The 20844-nt window shown below is 40.5% G+C and overlaps 1 protein-coding gene across 2 annotated transcripts in view; it reads left to right on the top strand.

Moving 5' to 3' along the window:
• Positions 1 to 20256, top strand: part of ntn2 (netrin 2) — a 57877-nt gene extending 37621 nt beyond the window's left edge. For both annotated transcript variants that reach the window (XM_030122533.1, XM_030122534.1), the window contains exons 3-7: positions 553 to 741; positions 7289 to 7438; positions 11135 to 11188; positions 15959 to 16033; positions 16123 to 20256. In XM_030122533.1, the coding sequence (XP_029978393.1) occupies positions 553 to 741; positions 7289 to 7438; positions 11135 to 11188; positions 15959 to 16033; positions 16123 to 16508 (854 nt within the window). In that variant the 3' untranslated portion in view covers positions 16509 to 20256. The remainder of the gene's footprint in view (positions 1 to 552; positions 742 to 7288; positions 7439 to 11134; positions 11189 to 15958; positions 16034 to 16122) is intronic.
• The last annotated feature ends 588 nt before the right edge of the window (positions 20257 to 20844 follow it).

Raw genomic sequence — 20844 nt, forward strand, 5'->3', positions numbered from 1 at the left:
CTGATTACCTAAAATGTTCAGTTGTTGGTCGTATTAACGAATACAAGTTGCTGAACAGGACAGAGCAGCACAGCTAAAAACCAGGAGGGGGTGGGGCATAAAAGTGGCTCATTTGGATTTAAAGGGCCAGCGCTCTAAATGACTCTTCTGGTGTCATTACTCAGAAATAGGGTTGAAGATGGACCTGTGGAGTTGAACTAATGAAGAATTCAGACCCAAGCAGAGCATTTACAGTTTATGTAGACCACAGGGAAATGTTTGAAAATGCATAATACCATTTAAAAAAAGCAAAAGATCACTCCTTTAAGTAGTTTTGAAACCAGTAATTTTACACTTTTACTTGAGTAAAAAGCTTGAATTGAGACTTCAACTTCTACAGAAGTCTAGTTAAACCATAGTATCTATACTTCTGCCTGAGTAATGAATGTGAATACTATTGACACCATACAGGCATCTTTAAGTATCCAAACACTGTGAAGAGACTGTGAATTTTCATTGCCTATACAATCTTTAAATGCAAAAATTAACTTTATCTGCTACTTTTTTCTTCAGCTTGTAACTGCAACCTCCACGCTCGTCGCTGTCGATTCAACATGGAGTTGTACAAACTCTCAGGGAGGAAGAGCGGAGGCGTTTGCATGAATTGTCGCCACAACACGGCAGGACGTCACTGCCACTACTGCAAGGAGGGCTTTTACAGAGACATGGCCAGACCCATCACCCACCGACGAGCCTGTAAAGGTAAGAATCCAAGCAGATGTCTCACTGCAAATACTTCAAGCTGTAGTTTTTCCAGTTGTATTTGTTACGGTGTATAATTGACTTTCTGCATTTTTTTGCCTTGCGCTTATACTAGCAATTATTAACAAACAGCTGATGCGGTTCTAATTTGGTTTATCTTTTATTTCCTGTTAATGCTGTCTTTTTGTGGCACTTGTTTCTTTTTCTTGCAACCACTATGACAGTGATCAGTGGTTAAATAATTCTCCTTCTATAGTCAGAAACAAAGAAATTACAGAAAATGGGAGAAAAAGAGTCCAGATTATGTTTACAACCACTAATGCAGACGTTTTCCCGAACAAGGATCCCTTTTGTATTACATCAATCAGTAATGAAGTAGCAAAATTAATATTTATTTATATGAAAATGTCACGGATTATTACTTTAAGCTCAACCTGACTTTTCACTTGGCGAAATGCTGTGCTAAGTGTTTACTCAATTTTCAAACAAAGGTTGATTGAGATGTTCTAACCCTACTAATACTTGTGTAATCATGCCATTTCGGAGAAAGTGTAAAAGGCCTAACATGTTATGATTGGAAACACACACAGGCACGGGAACTTTGAATAAAAAATATCATCATATGTGACTTGCTTTACTGGAGTGCAGAGACATGAAATGATACCTTGCCCAAAGCTTTTCTGGCTGCACCACCAAATGTTTCCTCGTACCGCACACCACATAATATTATCACTTGACCATAGCGTTTTTCATGGAAAAATGTATTTTACCCATTTATTATTTTTCATTTGCAGTGAATATTTTTCAACCTAATATTATGCTGGAAGCCATACTTGCCTCCATCTGAACTCATTTGGAAAACATCAACTTTGTGTTGTTGTTGTTGTTGCTCCGAAAAATCCACAAATTAATAGCAGATCAATAGTAACACTAAGTCAGTGTCAGAGAACTGCCAAAACAACAGCGGTGGTGAAACCAGCCAACACTTGTTTGGTCAAAATTTCTTGGTGAGAATCCTCAACTGGCTTCCATTCAGTTTTCCCTCCGCAGCTGTAACCGAACACCAGGAGGTTTGACATGGCATGATATCATTCTGCCCATGTTAGTCGCACTGAAATGTCGAGGCAACTTGGTCACATGCCTTAAAACTGAAGTCATTTGACCTGTTATTGCACCAAACACTGACAGAGATCTGCCTCTTTCTTGACAGATATATGTTCTGAAAGGCGTTCGTTCGCTTATTGTTCATTTCCTGCAAAATCTGAAAATATGATGCTCACACACACACACGTGCAGGGCCGCTGACACTGCAATTTGTCACTATCGGAGCCAAGTGATCAGTTTATCACCCCTGCTCACATAGGGCCCAGATGTGTCGGAAATGAAAGGTATCGTCTGAGTAGCCTCTCACTGAGCTGCCAGCTTCATGATTGATCAGAGCAATTCCACAGCCGTCGAGGAGCTGCCATTTTCCTTTGCTGCAGGCCTTTCTCACTTCTTTTTTTTTTATTTCCATCTACCTCTTCTCCCATGATTGTTTATAACCCCCGTCTCCTCCTCCCTCCACACTTATGACTTCTCTCCCTGAATTTATTTTTAAGCCCAGATACTCGCTCTCCTCCATGTTTTATCTCCATGTGTCGGGGTGAGGATAGAGGTCAGAGGTGCAGTATGGCTGAAGGGGGTGAGTGTCACGTCTGAAATGGAGTTACGACAATAAAATACAGGTGTTTTCTAAAGAGGAGACAAGAATGGGGAGGGCTGCGGGTAGAGCAGGCTTTTAGTGAAGGAATAGGCTGTGTCTGTTTCTAATCAGACGTGCTCTGTAGATGGGGGTCTCTACACAGTCCTGGGAGTGGATGAAGAAGCGCATTCACCTCTTAACCACTTCACTGTCTCTGCTACACACTACTTACCTCCCACATGCACAAAACAGCAGCCAAGTCTTCTTTGTTTAGTGGCGAGGTCTCTGTAGTTCACTTGCACATGAGCATTTTATGGTGTCACAAGCATTAAAATGGTCAGTAAATTAACAGAACATGGCAATCACCACTGTTCAAGCAGGCTGCATTATATCAGGCCTTTTGGGGTGTCCAAGCATTTGTTGCACAGCTGGTTTTCGTCGAATGAAAGGAATATTGATAAAAGAAAAAAAAAAAAAAATGAGGCTATAGTCCATGTGAAGCAACAGACGCCAATATAAACTGTGCTGGACGTACTATATGTCTAGAATGTCAGTAATTTCTGAAGGTCAAGCCAGTTAAGGTAATTTTAGGACCTGGCCTGTAACAGCTGACTAATGTAATTCTAGAGGGTGAATACCTGTTTTCATATCATTAATATCAAAGACTTGTAATCATATACAGGGCAAAGCTTTTAAGTTTGACCTGAATCTAATTTGAGTCTGAGATGTACTGATAAGCTTCAACCACTCTGCTGACAGGTTTGGGTATTGCCTGAGGCTTAAATAATAGCAGTATCCCTTGTCTTTATAATAAACACATATGCACTTATATTTATTTTCTAAATTAAAGAGCCAGCAGTTTATGTTTCCAACTACACTGTAAGACTGGATAAGTTGAATTTACTTAAAAAATTTGAGGAAACCGGTTGCCTTAAAAAATTTAAGAAACGAATAATGAAAACTTGAGTGTATTAAACTTAAAAGCTTGATTTGAATGGAATTATTTGCGTGCATTAAACTTGAACGCTTGATTTGAATGGAACTACTATTTTAAGTACAACACACTAAATGCCATTTTTAATTTAACTTAAAATTTATTGCAATGTCAATTGCTTTGCATAATCATTAGACTTTAAATCATCAGTTCATTTTATTTAAACCAACTTGATTTAAATTAAAATTGTTTCCAACATGAATTGCTTTAACTATTTAATTTATTCAGCTGCATGTATTATAGCATGAATGGAAGTTAGATCAACGTAATTGCCAGTACAGGAAGAGCTTTTAATTTGGCAAGGCAAAAAATATCACACTACACAAGAACAATCAGAGATGAACAGGAAAGCCATTTTTCAGCCTATGACTCTCACTCACAGTGCAGCTCTACAAAAATACGAAAACAAACACAAAAAGGCCTATAAACACTGCCATACACACATTAAGTCAAAATTAACACTAACACCACAGCCCTGCTGAACCCCTGCACATAAAAATAACACATTTTCAACAACATGCCCAATACCCACAATGCAATGTGGAGATAAAAAGGTGTGTTCATGACTAAAACTGAGTGATTTAAATCCATTCAACTTAAACTTTTTCGTACTTTCAACTATGTCTACAAATTAGTAGAATATACTTAACATTTTATAGTAATGTAATAAAACTTAAATCATTTAAGTACACTGTAATTAAAGCATTTTAGTAAATACAAAGTCCGGGCTTACAGTGTATGAATAACATCACCTTCTGCCAGTAAGTGCAGACAAAGAGCAGTACCCCGGAAGTGTTTTAGGACATAGGCACACACACACACACACACACACACACACACACACACACACACACACACACACACGCATGCACAGAGCAACTCTAATCAGTTAAACTGAACAAACGCCTGTCAAAGGACTACAAATCCCAATGCGGTGCCTGTCACGTCTGCAGTCGCACAGGCTTGAAAAGTCATCAACATCTGAAGACGTTTTTACTGCTTCTTAACTGGCCCGAGCCCTTGCACATAAAACTTCAGAAAAACAGGTTGAGGAAGAGAAATGTGGGTGGAGATTGACACCAGCCCCCCCACCCCAATGCCCCCAACCTCATTCACCACAGGACATCCAGATCCTGCTTTTGCTTGTTGTTTACAGAACAACGTGGACATGTGCTGTAAACTCTGGTGTCTTAACAGCCTGTGATTGTTTAGAAGGGAAGTGAGAACATATAGCATTACTCCCATGTTGTTTATACTGACTGGACTGAGTAACAAGTTAATAGCCTGTGCTGTTCAGTGATCAGCTAAGACACAATGGCTTGTGTTTTTTACGTGTCTGAGCAGGCATGCCAGACCAAAACTAGCATGTATCAGATAGATCAGATAACAGGGGGTTTATCCCACATGTGTCTTAAAAGTGGACTAAAGCTTACTTTTAGTCATTCTTAGATCAAATACTTGTTCATTTTCTCATGTTTGCAAATGTTGCTCTCGGCGTTATTGGAGATAAATATAAAGTGTTTTTCTTCTATTGTCTGTTGACATGGATTTAATATGTAAAGTTGCTAGCTGGGTTACATTAGCATATCTAATGTAACAAATCCCAGGAAGGCCAGAAATTTCCAAGTGGTCCATGGACAATGTTGCATCTGCTTTGGCTCAAGTTGATCAATGACTACAGGGATGTCAAGATAGAGATATGGTTGACACAAAGATTATGTTCAGATTGCGAGTAAAACTGGGCCATATGTGATTTTTTTTCCCCTTTATGTAACTCAGATCTGTTCCTGACAGTGCAGACAGTAGAAATGTCATGGAGTTTGATCTTTACGATTCTGATTTTGGGCCATTTCCAGATGTGGTCAAGTACAAATTGGATTTTTTCCAATGCAACCTCTATCTGTCACAACAGTCATATTGCAGTTAATGTGATGCTGAAAGTGTAAGGTAAAGCAGTTAATTGTATAATATTCTGAAGGATATTCCAAAATCAGGGAGCAAAACAAGAGAATGTCAATATACGAAGCACAGAGGAATGAAAGTTATAATAGCTTTTGGGCTGGGTGATAGAAAATTACACATATGAGATGGGAGTTTACCTAATACCCAGTTTGCTGGCCTCCGCTCCATATCAGCTCCTAAATGGTACTGTAAGCTGCTGTTCGTTTGTGTTCATTTATGTATATTCGTCAGGTCAGGACCGTTCAAGTTTATGCTGAAATCCTACATTTTCCAAAATTTTAAGATATATATATAAATAAGTCAGAATTGAGTACTTAATGCTGGCAGTGTGAACACAATAGATAGTCCTCACTATATGCAGATGTACTGTATACACCGTTTGGGTCAGCTGGAAAATTTCCGTCAGCCTCATCAAAGAGTTTCCTGGTTAGGCTTGCGTGACCTAATGGTGGGGATTTTGCACGATGCTGAGGCATCAGATTTACATCTGTGCACAGCATCAAACGTAGGGCAGCCACTTTGACACCTGTAGACTGCTTGGCCTTGCCGGAAAAGGCACGGGTGTTTCTGAAGATCTGAGCCGCTGTTAATCCTTCCCAATTCCACCACCAGACCAACTCGATCAGTCCTGGGTCAGTTTCAGCCATTTGACCCCTCCCTTTTGCTCAGTCAACAGGTGGTGTAGTCCTCAGACTCCCCTCTATTCTAACAGCTACAACATGTCTGGCCAAATAAACATATTCACAGTTCCATCAAGTATTGGGAAGAAACCGTGGCATGTTAGCAGTTGCCTTTTTCTGGCAAGCTCTGGAACAAACTGTTGGGTTACAGGGTTTTCCCCAAAGTGTAATTTTGGCCCTTCTTGTCTTTTCTTGATAAGCTTGGACAATTACACCTATCGCATTACAGTCGAGTCACTCAAAGTTGGCTTTAATAATTTTTCTCTGGCCTGTGCCTGTTTTCCAAAGGATTACAATGAAAACAATGGCAAAGGCTGATTGTTCACCCTTTTTGTATTTTTGGAAACATCAATAGTTAAAATAGGATGATTTTCTTTCTTCTCTTTTTTTCTACAGACATCAGTTACATGTTGAAGTCTAACATTTATTTTGTGTGTCATTAAACAATGTGTTTGTCTGCCTGGCCGCTGTGAAATGTTAAGTATGTGTTTATTACTTAAAGAACAAATGTGTGTTTTTGTTAGTCGAGCCTGGATGGCCACAGTTTGGTTAGATTCACTGTTGTTTATGCTGCTGAAAACACCAGAGGCTCTGTTTGGACTATACTGAGCACAGGGACTCTCTCTCTCTCTCATCGTCTCCTTGACTTCTCACTCTGATATGTTTCTTTCTCCCCTCTGCCTCTCATCCACTCTAACATCTTGTAAAGTTCTGTCAGAGGGCCTCGGACCAACACGTCAGCTCTTGTATTTAACAGCTCTTTAAACCAGGAAAAAAAAGCCTCATGTTGCTCAAGGTGGCTTAAATAAATTGCCTAGAACCAGAAAAACTCATAAAGGTCTTGCCAGTGCAATGTGACCGGAGCATTGCTTGTTGCTGTTGGCATTTGTTGGGCATCAACTGAACTTTAATTTCGGGAAGTGATGAAACAGCAGAGCTTGTGTCACCGAGCAGGCACCAGACTCCACACAGCAGTTCTGAGGTCTGAAAGGAGGAGAGAGGAGGGCCCAGGGCAATTTTCTCAGTCTTGTGACATTGATGAACGTGCTGTCACGCCATCCTCCTGTCAGTCCCTCTGTAATTTCATCCGTCTTCTGCTTACACACACACATTGTCTCTCAGCAACTTGGCAACAAATGTAATAAACTAACAATCAAATGTACATTTTCTCTCTCTCTCTCTCTCTCTCTCCCTCCCCCTTTACACCTGTCCTCCACACCCACCCAGCCTGTGACTGCCACCCTGTGGGAGCAGCAGGCAAGACTTGCAACCAGACCACAGGACAGTGTCCCTGCAAGGACGGGGTCACCGGCATTACCTGCAACCGCTGCGCCAAGGGTTACCAGCAAAGCCGCTCACCTGTGGCGCCCTGCATCAGTGAGTGACTCACACATGAACACTAACACTCAGTGCATATCACACTGAGAAAGATATTGTCTCAGTGTTTTTTTAAGTTGTTTGTTATTAAATCATTATGACAACTGCAAAAATGGACAATCAGAATACTGTCTTAATCCAAGGGGAAATTATTGTGTGTACAGTAGCTTTGTGCAAGTGAAATTAAAATAATAGGCAAAATACACACACACACACACACACACACACACACACACACACATATATATATATATCCCTAAATATAACCAAATATACATTTTAAACACTCTATTAAACACAGTTAGAACAGCAAGTTGTACAATATGTACTAGACAAATATTATCAATATGATCATTAAAGAAATGTAGATAAATAAGTAAAACTATTGTGTGTAATTATAAATCTGAGGTTTTAAGGTGGAATTAAACAGTCTGAACAATGTCCTGTGTCGTTCAGTGATACCTTTGTGGTATCAGTCTCTCACTGAACATGCTCTTGTGACTGACCAGCATATCATGGAGTGGGTGAGTGGAAGTGTCCAATGTTGTCTTGATCTTGGACAAAATTAACCGTTCTGACTGCATACATACATACACACACACATACATACATACATACATACATACATACATACATACATACATACATACATACATACATAAGTATACAATAAAAAAACTGTGTGAAAAATCTTTTATGTGTATATACTGTATGTGCATGTCCAAGGTATTTCATATATGTTGTACACATATCCTCATATATCCCATATCATATGTATATGTACTATACATGTGATAATAACATATCGCCCTATATGAAAACACCACTGTTGATAGGATATAGTGAAAGTCATGTGTACAATAGACATTAGTCATGGAGGGTGAAATACAATGTAAGCAGCACGTATCCTGACATGGGGGTTACAGGATGTAATTGAAAGCACACTGGCCTTTAGCCTTAAGTTATTCTGGTGTTCTGACAAGTACAAGTACATGTGGTTCTCAGGTTTTTCTTCAGGAAAAGTGCTAAACAAGTGAACAATAAGAGCTCAAACGTAAAGTCATGTTAAAGTAACATGTAATACTTTATTCTGCAGTTAAGATCACACTTACTCATTATTAGCACAGTAACAACTATTGTTCTTGACCTCCACAGAAAAAATAAAACAGGACATGCACATACATCACATTATAGACAATCCAGCATAACAGTAAAAAAAAAAAAAAAAAAAAAAAAGAGAGAAAAAAGGGAAAATAATTCTTCCAGAAACAATGGAGGCAGATGTTTTCTTTTGGTGTTGGTGAGCAATGAAGAGCTAGTAGCACAAGAATCCATGAACTGGTTATTTTTGTTCCACCTGATTTCAATAATGTATAATATTTGGACAGTGTGTGTATGTGTGTGCCACTTTCCCGGCACATGCAGGCATGTGTAAAAGAGGGCAACTTTCCACCACACTGTGTGCCAGGCAGTATGGACACACATTGCGTACACATGCCAAGAAAACCTCCAACAAGGCAAACCGTGCCGTGCTGCCCAGTGCCATTCCGAACTTTGCTGCACCGTGCCACATGGTGCCATGTTGTTTCACACACATGCAGCTCTGCAGCAGATGGCGGATGGGCAAGGAGGAGAAAACAACTGTGGTCATGAATGGCAGGTCCTGCTCATTTGAGTGACACTGCAACATCAAGTGAAACAAGGAGAAAAGTGCATATGCAAACGCATGCAGGCTTTTGGGTCCATTACAAGCAGTGATAGTGACAACTGTGTGTCAATATGGGCATCTTCCCTCCTATTGAGGCTCCTGGACCCCAAGACAGAAGACAAAGCCATTAAGCCGCCAATTAGTATGATAGCAGCAACCCTCATTTGAATGATCCTTTCATCATCTGTCTGCCTTCACAAGATGTGTCCATGAGGGGACACGACTCAAAGTGGCTTTGAGCAGCTGGGACTGCACACAGCTTAGTGCTCTTGTTTGTTATTGTTGGCAGGGTGTCCATAATTTCAGAAAGACAACTGCTGCTTTTGCCTGAAAAGAGCTCTCCAATAACACCCCTGCCTCACGCCAACATGCTCCCACCCATTCGGTTCAGTCCATGAACCTCCAAATCCAATCAAAAGCGAATCCTCTGGGTGGATGCGAAGCCAGCGTTCCAGTCCACTCTGTTTACAGTAAAAGCAGAGGGCCTGTTGTTAGCATTAGCATTTGTATTGGAAAGTTGCATAGGATTAGAAGAGAGGTCCTGGAGGAATTCCACCAGGCACTTTTTAGTAAAGCCAGCAGGCAAAGTAAGGGAGGGCTGCATCTCTTTCATGACAATCCACCCAAAATCTGTCCATCTGTCAATACATGTTTGTGTAGAGATTACACAACAGTGTTAACCCGGCATCTGTTAAGGGACAACAATACTGATCTACCGTAGTAACTTTTCCTTTAAATTCTTCACAGACTTATCATTCGACTCACTTCTGAATACAGTGAACAGAAATACAATCCTAATTTTTGTTTCATCTACGGAATTTGCCGCAAATTGGGTCCATTGACCCAGCATTTCTTGTATTGTTATGCGAAAAGTCAGTGTTTTCGCTAAAATGACAGCAAAACCACTAAATTAGAGATTGGAATGCATGGTTTATTTGGCCTTGTCTTCCATCTCACCACCAATAAGTATTCCTTCAGTCTGTCTCGGTTTGTCTGTATGTGCATGTTTTCATGTGCAGAGTAGTCGATATGCAGTGTGTTAGAACCCAGTGGTATTTTCTGTTATTGACTTGAACAGATCCACTCTGTTTCACCTACATAATGTGCATATTTTGTTTAAGACATATTCAGTCACGCTAAAAGACATGTTGAAAAAAAGATTCCACATTGAATAAAAATATGATTTTAATGTTTTTCTGCATCAAAGTTCAATGACTTCGTTAAACTATTTATTTTTTTTCCATTTGCGAATATTCTTGTTTTCTAAAGTGCGGTCATTAGATGTTTCTTGTTTCACTCAAAGTTCTCTTTTACTCTTTAAACACTAGCAGCTTCGGACTTCAATGTCATGCTTGTCTTATGAGTAAAACATGTAAATACTGTATAATTTGTTATTTTTTCCCGATTAAAGACAGAGTTTATGAATTTTGACTGAGTGTTGATTTTAGGTGCATGCTATTATGTTTACTGTAATGTATTTTTTGTATATATGTGTTTGCACAAATCATATAAAAAACAGAACTTAAGTCAAATCCATTAATGGGAATTTTGCAGGAATTTGCTTCTTCAGCATATCTCTCACTTCTCATCAGTCTCACATTTAATGATGATATTCTTACTTACTGGAATATGACCCCATCCACACTTAATTTCAGACATTTTCTATTTTCAGCAGATCAGTGTGACAAAACCCCTACAGTGTCAAACTCTGCACAGTGAACATCAAAGATTACACTGAACAAACATTAAAAAATAATTGTTTCTGAATGAAAGGGGACTTGAATTGTGTATTCATATATTCATTATTAAAATTCATAACCTTTTCATACTGTTGTCAAATTGCCCTTAAATGAATTCAGACATACTCCATGTGTTTGACCACACATGCACACTTTGTAGGAGCAGTCACATCACTTAGAGCGTATTTGAAAGGTATGGATTTACATTAACCCGGTTAAATTACTCTGTATTTCATGTGTGTGTTTCAGAAATCCCTGTGGTCAACCCCACAGCTGTGGTGAGCAGCACAGAGGAACCAGCAGGTTAGTATACGCTCTGAGGACCTCGCCCATATGCACCGTTTCTTTATGAGAGGAATGAAAACATATTTTTTAATATTCCTGGGCTTGAGTTTTAAGGTGTGGAATAAATATTAATGGAGGGCGGGTCTCCTCTTTTGAAATTCTCCAAAGTGAACGAGCGCATTGAGGCCAGCAGAATTTTTCCATTGTCTTAAAAACCTGTGTCCTTGGCGCCATTTCCTCGACCGCTAGCCTCAAGTTAGTGGAGCCTCACTGTGCTCGAAGTATAGTTGGAGCTTAAAGCCAAGGCCAGCAGATAGGCAGCAGAGATGATTAGTTACAGTTTAGCTCAGATATAGAGAAGGGGTGAGCTCTGAGGCGTGAAAAGACTGTTGGCAACTGACTGGGGGGAAATTTGTTCAGTCTCTCGCTTTAACTCTCCAAATTAGGCTCCGGTCAATTACCCGACCCTTATTTTTCATTCTGCGGTTGTTTGATTTGAATGGGGGTGTTGATTTGGAAATGTTGATTCATTAGTGGGTTTATTACATGTATCATCACTCACACTGTAAATTGCACCCCGCACACTTTGCCACTGATATGAAACTGCATCCATGGTTTTGTTATTTTTATATCCTCCTTTTATAAAAGATGTTTTGTCAGAAAGGTCACTGGAAAATGTAACCCTTTATAGGACACTCATAGAAATACTGTGTTATTGGAGGACATAACAAGACGCTATTACTTTGGTGAAATTTAAACATTTTTTATTGTTATGTAGAAAATCCTGGTTAATGAAGTTGCCATATTTGGTTCTTCACCAATAAGTGGCAAAAAAAAAAAAAAAAAAAAAAAAAAAGAAATCCAAGAAGTATATAGTAAAAATACAAGAAAAACACATGAAAGGTGAAAGGAACATGTATTTTAAAACATTAGAATGTCACTTTTAGAACATTAGACCAACATCAGTGCTGATCCAGACCCCTGTCCACATCCACATTATCCCTTTGAACATCATTCCTTACATTAGTACCATTACTTCATGGTTCCTAACAAAGCAGGTACACTCACTGTTCATGCAGAGGTGGACCTTACAGACCCTGTAGACCACATTAGACCTGAGATTGTTGACTCACTGCCCTCACTGGAACTGATGTTGTCACTGTCTTGTAATGCAGGCAGAAATTAGGGATGGGAATCGATAAGAATTTAACGATTCCGATTCCATTATCGATTTTGCATATCGATCCGATTCTTTATCGATTCTCATTGGGTGGGGGAATAAAGGAGTACAAACAGGTGTGTTTGCATTAACTGTCTTTTATATTTCCATCTCTGCACAGGAAATATAACATATACAGTATCCATAAATAATAATAACAGATGACGGGTTAGGTGCTGTCCCCGGCGGGGGCAGGGGGGGCACAGTAAAAGTCAAACTTAAGACGCTTTCCTAATTCCTTTGTGTCTCCCGTTGTTGTGCACCTCATTTCCATTCCCCTACCTTCGGAAACTTTTATTCGAGGGGGCAGGACATTTGTTGCCTGCACCAGAACTGGCCTGGTGTTCGCTCGGCTGCTAGATTCACAAGCGTCGCTAAATAACATATCAAATATGTGACATTCCTGTAAATGAATCACATCCTGTGGACACATGTTTGAGCATATTGGACGGATTTCATCCTTTTGAAGAAATGGAAGCTTTGCAGGTGTTACAAGTGGCGCTGGTGTCATCTTTTTGGAGTGTTTCTGCCTCAACGCCATGTTGGCTACATTTAGACCAAAACAATGCAGCGTGCATGTGACGTCATCATGCATGCACAACGAAGGCAGAATCGGTAAGCAGAATCGTTTAGCAAGCAGGCAAACAATTCCAAGGAATCAAGATACTGGGAACCAGTTCTCAAAAAGAACCAGTTCTCGATTGCCATCCCTAGCAGAAATTACCAAAAATAGTAACTTGCCCAATAGAGGGTTAACTTTTGACTGATGGACTTACTTCAGTCAGTGAGCACTGTATAATAGAAGTAAAGGAGTTTCTCTTAAATCTAATGGTATAAAGTGAATAACTGGAAACTAATTTTCAGTTCACTTCCTGTGGTTTAGTTGCAACTTTTCATCCTTTCTTTCTTCCGTTATTTGAGCCCTTAAACATTTTTGAGGAAAAAAAAGAGCACAGTCCAGCCTGTTCTAGTGTTTACTACTTCCCTGGGAAAGTGTTACCAGGTCTAAGAACACAACGGTTGTTGATCGCTAATTCACCTCAGGCTCTACCAATCACACCAGAGCATTTTCCTGATCTCTCTCACTCCTAAGCTCACATAAAAACAAGCTTTGCCATCAAAAACCTCAAGCCCTAAAATGTTTTTGTGTAAGGGGGCGGTGGATGCAATTTGTCCTTGTCACGGCACAGTGAAAGGGGCTAAAGGGAGTGAGGGCATCGAGAGCCCGGGAGCCAATTGTGCATGTTTTCAGTGGGTCTGTCTTCTGGGTCAGTGGGCGATTCACTGAGAGCTTTTCCAGGTGAACAGCCAGCAGTAAGTGACTCCTCATGGGAAAACACACACTGTCCCCAGGCCAGCATTTCACCACTGATACCTTTAGGCCAGCCACTGTATGCCGCACACACACACACACACACACACACACACACACACACACACTGGCAGAAATCTAATGAAATCCATGCACATCTCATACAACTGCCTGCCTGTCACAGATGCATACACACTAACATGATAATGATCTGCACATGAAACCATACGCTCACTTCTAATGAAATAGACCTTAAGCAAGTTTTGATATTTAATATCATTTATTGAAGGCCTGTGGATGATGTACAATACAGTAGATGAACAAATCCATCCACACGTGCACCTCTAAACCCATCAACATCTACGCCTCCACTCATCGTTTTTTAAATGTCGTTCTGTCTTGTGGTTATTGGAAGCTGCTGTCTGCTCTCTCTTTCTTTCCTTTTCTCTCCTTTCTCTGGCTAATAAAATCCCCAGCACTCTGATATACAGCCAAGACTCCTGGACATTTTTATGGGCTCCCTGGTCCCCTGTTTCTTCCTTCTCCTGCTCTCCTTCCATTGCTCCATCCGAAAAAACGGAACAAAATGAACACTCGAACACCCCTACTCTCATACGCCCACAAAAGCATAATTTCTTTCTCTTATGACCATTTGTTCTTAATTGGGACTTTTTCATGTCCGGGGAAATTTTATTTGGTTTGCTTCGGAAAGCGATGTTACTGAATGGTTTTCCTTTTGAAGGCCCGACCGCAGATACCAGTGAAGTTAAACTAGCATGTGGTTTTTCAGTCTCATGCCCTCACATTCCATATGAGTAGCATGGTCAGCTTTCGTGCCCCCTCTCTATAACTTAACTAACCCTTGTTGGAAAAAGACCTTCATTCCATTCTCTACATTTTAGTCCATCATTTTCATATTTTGAAGCCAATATCCTCTGAAGTTCTATAATTGAAATAAGTGGATCTAAAATGCTACGGTTCATAAAAACCAATGGCATCCAGTCAAGTACAGTAGAGCCTTAAAATAATCAACAGTGTCCTTTTCTTTCTTGTCAGAGCTCCAATAGCAATAGTTACCATGAGCACAATTTAAGAATCCAGTGCAGTGCTTTAAATTATATCAGTAATCCTTGTCACAGAATTCTGACTTGAAGTCTTTCATCTGTTTTTGATGGTTCATTTAATTTTGCCTATCTTTGGTCCTTGTTCCTTCTGCTCCCAGATCATGGAAAACATATTCGTGATCACAGAGAAGTCTGGGTTTTTAATGTTGACACGGCAAAATAAATATTTCATGATCGCCAAAAAACAAACCATGAGGAATAATTACATGCATGTGCTCTCAAGCCTTTCGGAGGCTCTCTATCCGATTAATCTCAACTTTCTTGGCCCATTAAAGGTGGTAAACAGTTCCATTTTTCAAATTACAAAGTAAAATGTATCATTATTTTTATAATAGTTGCTATTTATATTCCTGCTCAAAGTTCAGTCAGAGTAGCTGAGTAGATGGGAGCTTGTGGCTAGAAAATAGTGGCTTCTACACAGAAAAACACTTGTAAAATAAATTGTAAAAGTCAAGAAAAGATCTGAGATTGGTCACTTTTCCAAAAAGACCATTTTAACTGTCACAGTCATAATTGTAACACCTCATCACTGGCAGTGCTACATATGAATGGTCAGTAAAGGTCATCTCTTCAATGTGTGGTCTCAGTCTTCACGCTGGCAGCCAAGGTCTATTCACATCCATCCAACCATGACCTGCTTCCACCATGCTCTGTCTTTTCTCAAAACCTCAGAAAACATGTCAGACTGAACACTTTTACTCCTCTGGTATGTTTCACTTTGCTCCGAGCACCAGCTGTTAGTGAGGATTTGATGTCTTGAAGTTTGATTTTAGTCCACAAAACCTAAATTACTCAACTTGATATGTTGTGTTTTTTTCTGTATATCAACGTGCAGTAAAAAATATAATTTGTTCTTCAACACTACTTGTCTACGTATTAATATATTAATATCTAGCACTTTGGTTTTGTGGTCATACATTTTACAAACGGTGATTTATGTCACACTTTTGTGTGTTAAGTGGTGCTTTCACAGTTCATAACCCTTTGCAATGTTTTGTCACACTAACTTAGACCTAACGTAAAACCGTATTACAGTTCAGATTTCAAGTGTGTAAATATGTGTGATTTATGTGAGATGATGCAGATCCTTGTAATTACAGTCTGTCTGAATGTTTATTGTCTTGACTTTACAGATTGTGAATCCTACTGTAAACCTGTGAAGGGAAATCTGAAGATCAACATGAAGAAATATTGCAAGAAAGATTATGGTAAGATTCGCTTACATGTCGACCATTATAAATAAATGAAAGGTGTTAGGATTATTGATCTAAGTGTGATTTTATGAATGTGTCTGCAGCGGTCCAAGTCAATGTTTTGGACATGGAGACCGTGGGGGACTGGGCCAAGTTCTCCGTTAGCGTGGTGTCCGTGTACAAGAGCCGTGGCGATCCCCTGAAACGAGGTGACAACATCCTGTGGGTACACATGAAGGACCTGGCCTGCAAATGTCCCAAGATCCAAATGAGCAAGCGCTTCCTGGTGATGGGCGGCAGCGACGGTGGAACGGGTACAGGGACGGGTCCTGGGGTCGGGCCCGGCAGTGGAGCCACTAATACAGGTGCGGAGCGTGTGGGCCTGGTGGCTGATAAGAACAGCCTGGTGATCCAGTGGAGGGACGTTTGGACGAGGCGCCTGAGGAAGTTCCAGCGCAAAGAGAAGAAAGGGAAGTGCAGCAAAGCGTGATGGGAAGCAGCGCCCATCCCTACCTCTCCCTCTTACCTCCATGAACCCTGACCCAGTGATCTCCCTCCTGGCACGATGGGACACCTGTTTTCCTCCCCTGAACCCTTTGTCCTCCCCGTCACAAAAACACTGCACATTACAAAGACTGCATGTACCCTACCTTTTTTAAGGACCACATTTTGTGTATATTGTATAATTATTTTCCTTTTTATTTTTCAAGTTTTGTCATTGTAATGTCACTTGTCTTTTTTTTGTCCAATTGGTTTGCCTTAAAAAGGGACCATTAAAAAGGGTATGAAGTGTCGACAAAAACGCCATTCCCTCCCTTCACGACGACAGCGGAAATGTCCACTCTTCCCCCAGATACACCCCCTCCCTTCCGTCGACCCCACCTCTTGTCAAGACTGTCTTCTGCCACTTTGTTGAAGTACTCACATATAAGACTGCTCACACTTACCATTCTTCACTGAGGATTGTATTCAACAGTGCTTGTCACTTTAGAGAAAATGACTGATTTCAGCAACATACATGCAACCTGTCTAAAGACAAGCTGCACTTCCGTAGCATGGGTTGCCTCACGTTTCGTTATTGAAACAGATAACTCGACCTGGGTCAGCACAAGCTGAGCCACATGAGAACCTTTCAACATTTGCTGTTAAAATGTTCACAGTATGGGCCTACTTGCTCCAGGTCTCTGCAGTAACTGACGCGGATCACAATTCGCTGTAACTAAAAACACTCGTCCCGTGAGGAACCAAGGGCTCCCTTTGCAGGGACATTTTTCCACCGCAAACCTCAGTCTTACCACCACTGCTGCTGCCACCAGACAGCCCTCACAGAATATACTGCTCATGTAGGCTCTCATATCTGCAAGTATTTAATGCCACTGTTCAACATAGATTGTGTATTCATTGTGTGGCTCTTTGTTATCTCATTCATATCCCAGTTCTGTAATTGTTTGAGATATACAGTACCTTTGTGTTTCCTTTAAACAGAACAAACCCTTTTGACATGTGTGAGTCACATCGCAGGCCTCCGGGGCTGTGCCTCTTCACCACTAGTCCCTCTCATGAGTGGATTATAAAGTCATGTATCACCATCATGACTCATTGCTTGTCACTTTTTCTGGAAGAAAGATTAAGCAGTGTGGACAAATGGCTGGAATTTCAGAACAATACCAACCTTTCCATGAAGACTTTTTGCTTCATGGTTAATGTCTTCTGCTGGGTAGTGGCCTCTCAGATGTTGTGTGTAGCCAATGTAATTTCTCTGTCTTTAAATATCAGAATTTTTTGATGTGTCTAGTGACTGGCAGACTTTTGTTTGTCAAAATAAGAGATTGAAACGAGAGTTCCTTTTTCATGCAGTAAAAAGAAAACAAAGTGGGATAAACAACGTAGTCTGGTTTTCTCTAGTATATTTTGACAAAATGAATGAGGCTGGAAAGTTTTTAGTGCTCACTGATTGTATTATGACATGAGAATATCGTATTTCATTCCTCATGAACTTTGTTATGTTTGCATGTTTGTGGTTTTTGCTGGTCCATCAAAACCATACAGTGAGCAGAGCAAGAACTAAACCAATATGAGCATCAAGATCCAAAGGAAAACTTCCCAAGTCATCTTCCCCCACTTGCCTACTCTAACGCAGTCCCTGTCATCCTTTGCCAAATAAGCATAGTCCGTTTTTAAATTCAATTAAGAGACTATGGAAGTCAGGACCGACGAAAACCACAGAGAGACCCATCTGGTTGCTCTCAGGCTTTTTATCTGCCTTTTGCTGTTATTTCATTTTGTTAAGCGCATTACAATTTATTTAAATAGAGTACAAGATAAACATGCAGTTTTGAGGAGCATGTCAGGCTAGTGCAGCAATGAGTGTGCCGACAGGCATGTCATGCTAGCTGGTGGTTACGCTCCTCTGGCTGTGGCCGAATGTTTGGTTTGTCTTTCCTCCAGAAGTGTCTCTCCTCTGCTCTGTTCTCTGTGTCAGCCACCACCCTCTCCAGACTCCTGTTTTAACCCATTTTGCATGTTGTGTATTCAGTGTCTTAGATAAGTGACAGCACAGAACGAGGCTGCCAAAAGTCCTCAACGGTATACTGTACTGCACTGTGTGTGTGTTTGTCTGTTTTTGTTTTTTTTTACGTCTTCCAAGAATGTACGTCAAACTGTGAAGAACACGCTCACACAGGAGTCTGATTGTAAGTGTTTATCAACAGGCTGAAGAATGTGGAAAATATGATGCTACTATAAACTCTGAACAGGTCTGGATGTTCAAATTCATCTGTGTATTATTGACTTTTAATTATTTAATCCAAAAAAACAACCAGCAACCAAAATGAGTTATCACCCACCACAATATCTGGTGTGTGACCAAAAAGCAACCTAGACAAAACAAGCATTTAAGTTTTGGCAACGCTACACCAAGGGCTCGATTCCCATAGGTAGAATTTCACAAAAATGCAGAACCAAACAGTCAATTATTTGTGTGTTGGCCGTCCACAGCGGCCTGTCAGACAGGTGCTGTTACAGTAGCACCAGTCTCCTCGCCCTGGTATGTGAGAATGGCGCAACACATTATGATGGATGGTCAAGTTACGTGCCTGTGAGGCTTTTCTGGCCCTCAGCTTTTTAAACACCAACGTACTAACAGAGGAACTGTGACGTCACTGCCGCCCTCTCAGTCCACTCTAAATCTGGGCTTTATTTAACGTAGGATCACAAATCCCTTTCTCTCTACTGGCTCTCCGTTTTCCTTTTTCTCCCACCCTGAATGTTGGAAAAAGATAAGAGTTTAGAGTGAGCCAGATGTTGTTTGGGGGTCTCTTGTGAAAGCTATTTAGTAAGCCACATAGTGAGAGCCATCCTGTTGTTTTACGTTAACAAGCCTAGCAACTTGGCAGTGGAACTGAGGCCATAACTGCTTGCTTTGTTTCCCCCTTTGCAGCATTTATAACATTTACAGGTGTGTGTGTTTAATTAACCTACCAGAGTAAACAAGTGATATTCTTATGAAGTGAAGGAGACATGAGAGGGTTTTCATTGGAAGGGCAGACTTTTGGGGGACATTGTTTCTGTGTTTTGACACTGTTTCATGTTCGTGTAGATGTGTCTGATGAAGAATTATCATATACATGTCTGGTCTAATTCCCATGTTTTCTGTTTCACTTGTAGACGTTTGCCTTGTTTAATAAGTCTTGACTCATATGCATTGTAAATATGTACTGAACTGCTTCTACCATTTATGTTGTCTTTGTAAAGCGTTACTTGGCCTGGGATGACTCACGTGTACGGATGTACAAACCAGATGATGTTATATGGATGTAGAAACCAGAAACATATGCTTTTGTGATCACAACCAGAAGATGTGGTTCAGATATTACGCCAGAATGTATTCTTTTTTTGGTTTTATGTTGTTTCCAGACAACAACCACCCCAATTATTAATGACTTTGAGGAGATTTGAGTAAAATGCGACAGGGGCTAATCTGGTCCTCTGCTTTTCCCATACAAGTACAGACGGACACAACAACCCACGATGTTGTTACACTATCCATGGAAATTATGGTTCACTCGCAAAAATGATCCACCTACCTTTCTTGGGGAACAAAGGGATACTTCCCCCAGCTCAGAAATGCTCTTCACTTCTGTTATATCAAAGTCTTTCTTGTACATTTTCCTCCGAGGCAATGAACCACTGACTTTTTAATCTAAATGATAAAAAAAATAAATTATTAGTTAATGAGCTGTGTGTTGTGTTGATCATCTGTCTCTATAATAGCAGCCATTAGCCTGAGCTGCAGAAATTATATCAAACTGATATGTGTGTGTGTGTGTATGTGCGTGTGTGTGTGTTTCCCATAGGAAAGTATGCACATACACTGGGCAATGTTCTGGTGTGTTTCCACTCCCTATTGCTTGAGTGCTGCATGAACAGAGCAAGACCTAAAGCTCTGTAAATAAACACTGAGGCACACACACACTCACACACACACACTCACAAATCTCTGATGAAACCCAACTCTGGAGTAAGAGTCAGATCCAAAGCAGGAAACTCCTTACTTACTTTCGTTCTCTTTTTCCCCTCGTCCCCTCTCCCTCACCTATAGTCTCCTCTCCTCTTCCCCCCCACCCTCAAACCAAACAGTCCAACTCCATCCATCCTCCTAAAGGTAAATTACAGGAAAGCAACCATTTATCATCACTCTCCCCAGGCATGGCCATCAAGGTTCTGAGAATAGAAGTAGCTGAGATTGTCTCCAAACACACAATATAGGATGTAGCACACATATGAGATATTTTTCAGCATCCTGGACATTTCTGGTCTCCCATCAG

This window comes from Sphaeramia orbicularis, chromosome 19 (assembly GCF_902148855.1).
Source record: "Sphaeramia orbicularis chromosome 19, fSphaOr1.1, whole genome shotgun sequence".
Lineage (NCBI taxonomy): Eukaryota > Metazoa > Chordata > Actinopteri > Kurtiformes > Apogonidae > Sphaeramia > Sphaeramia orbicularis.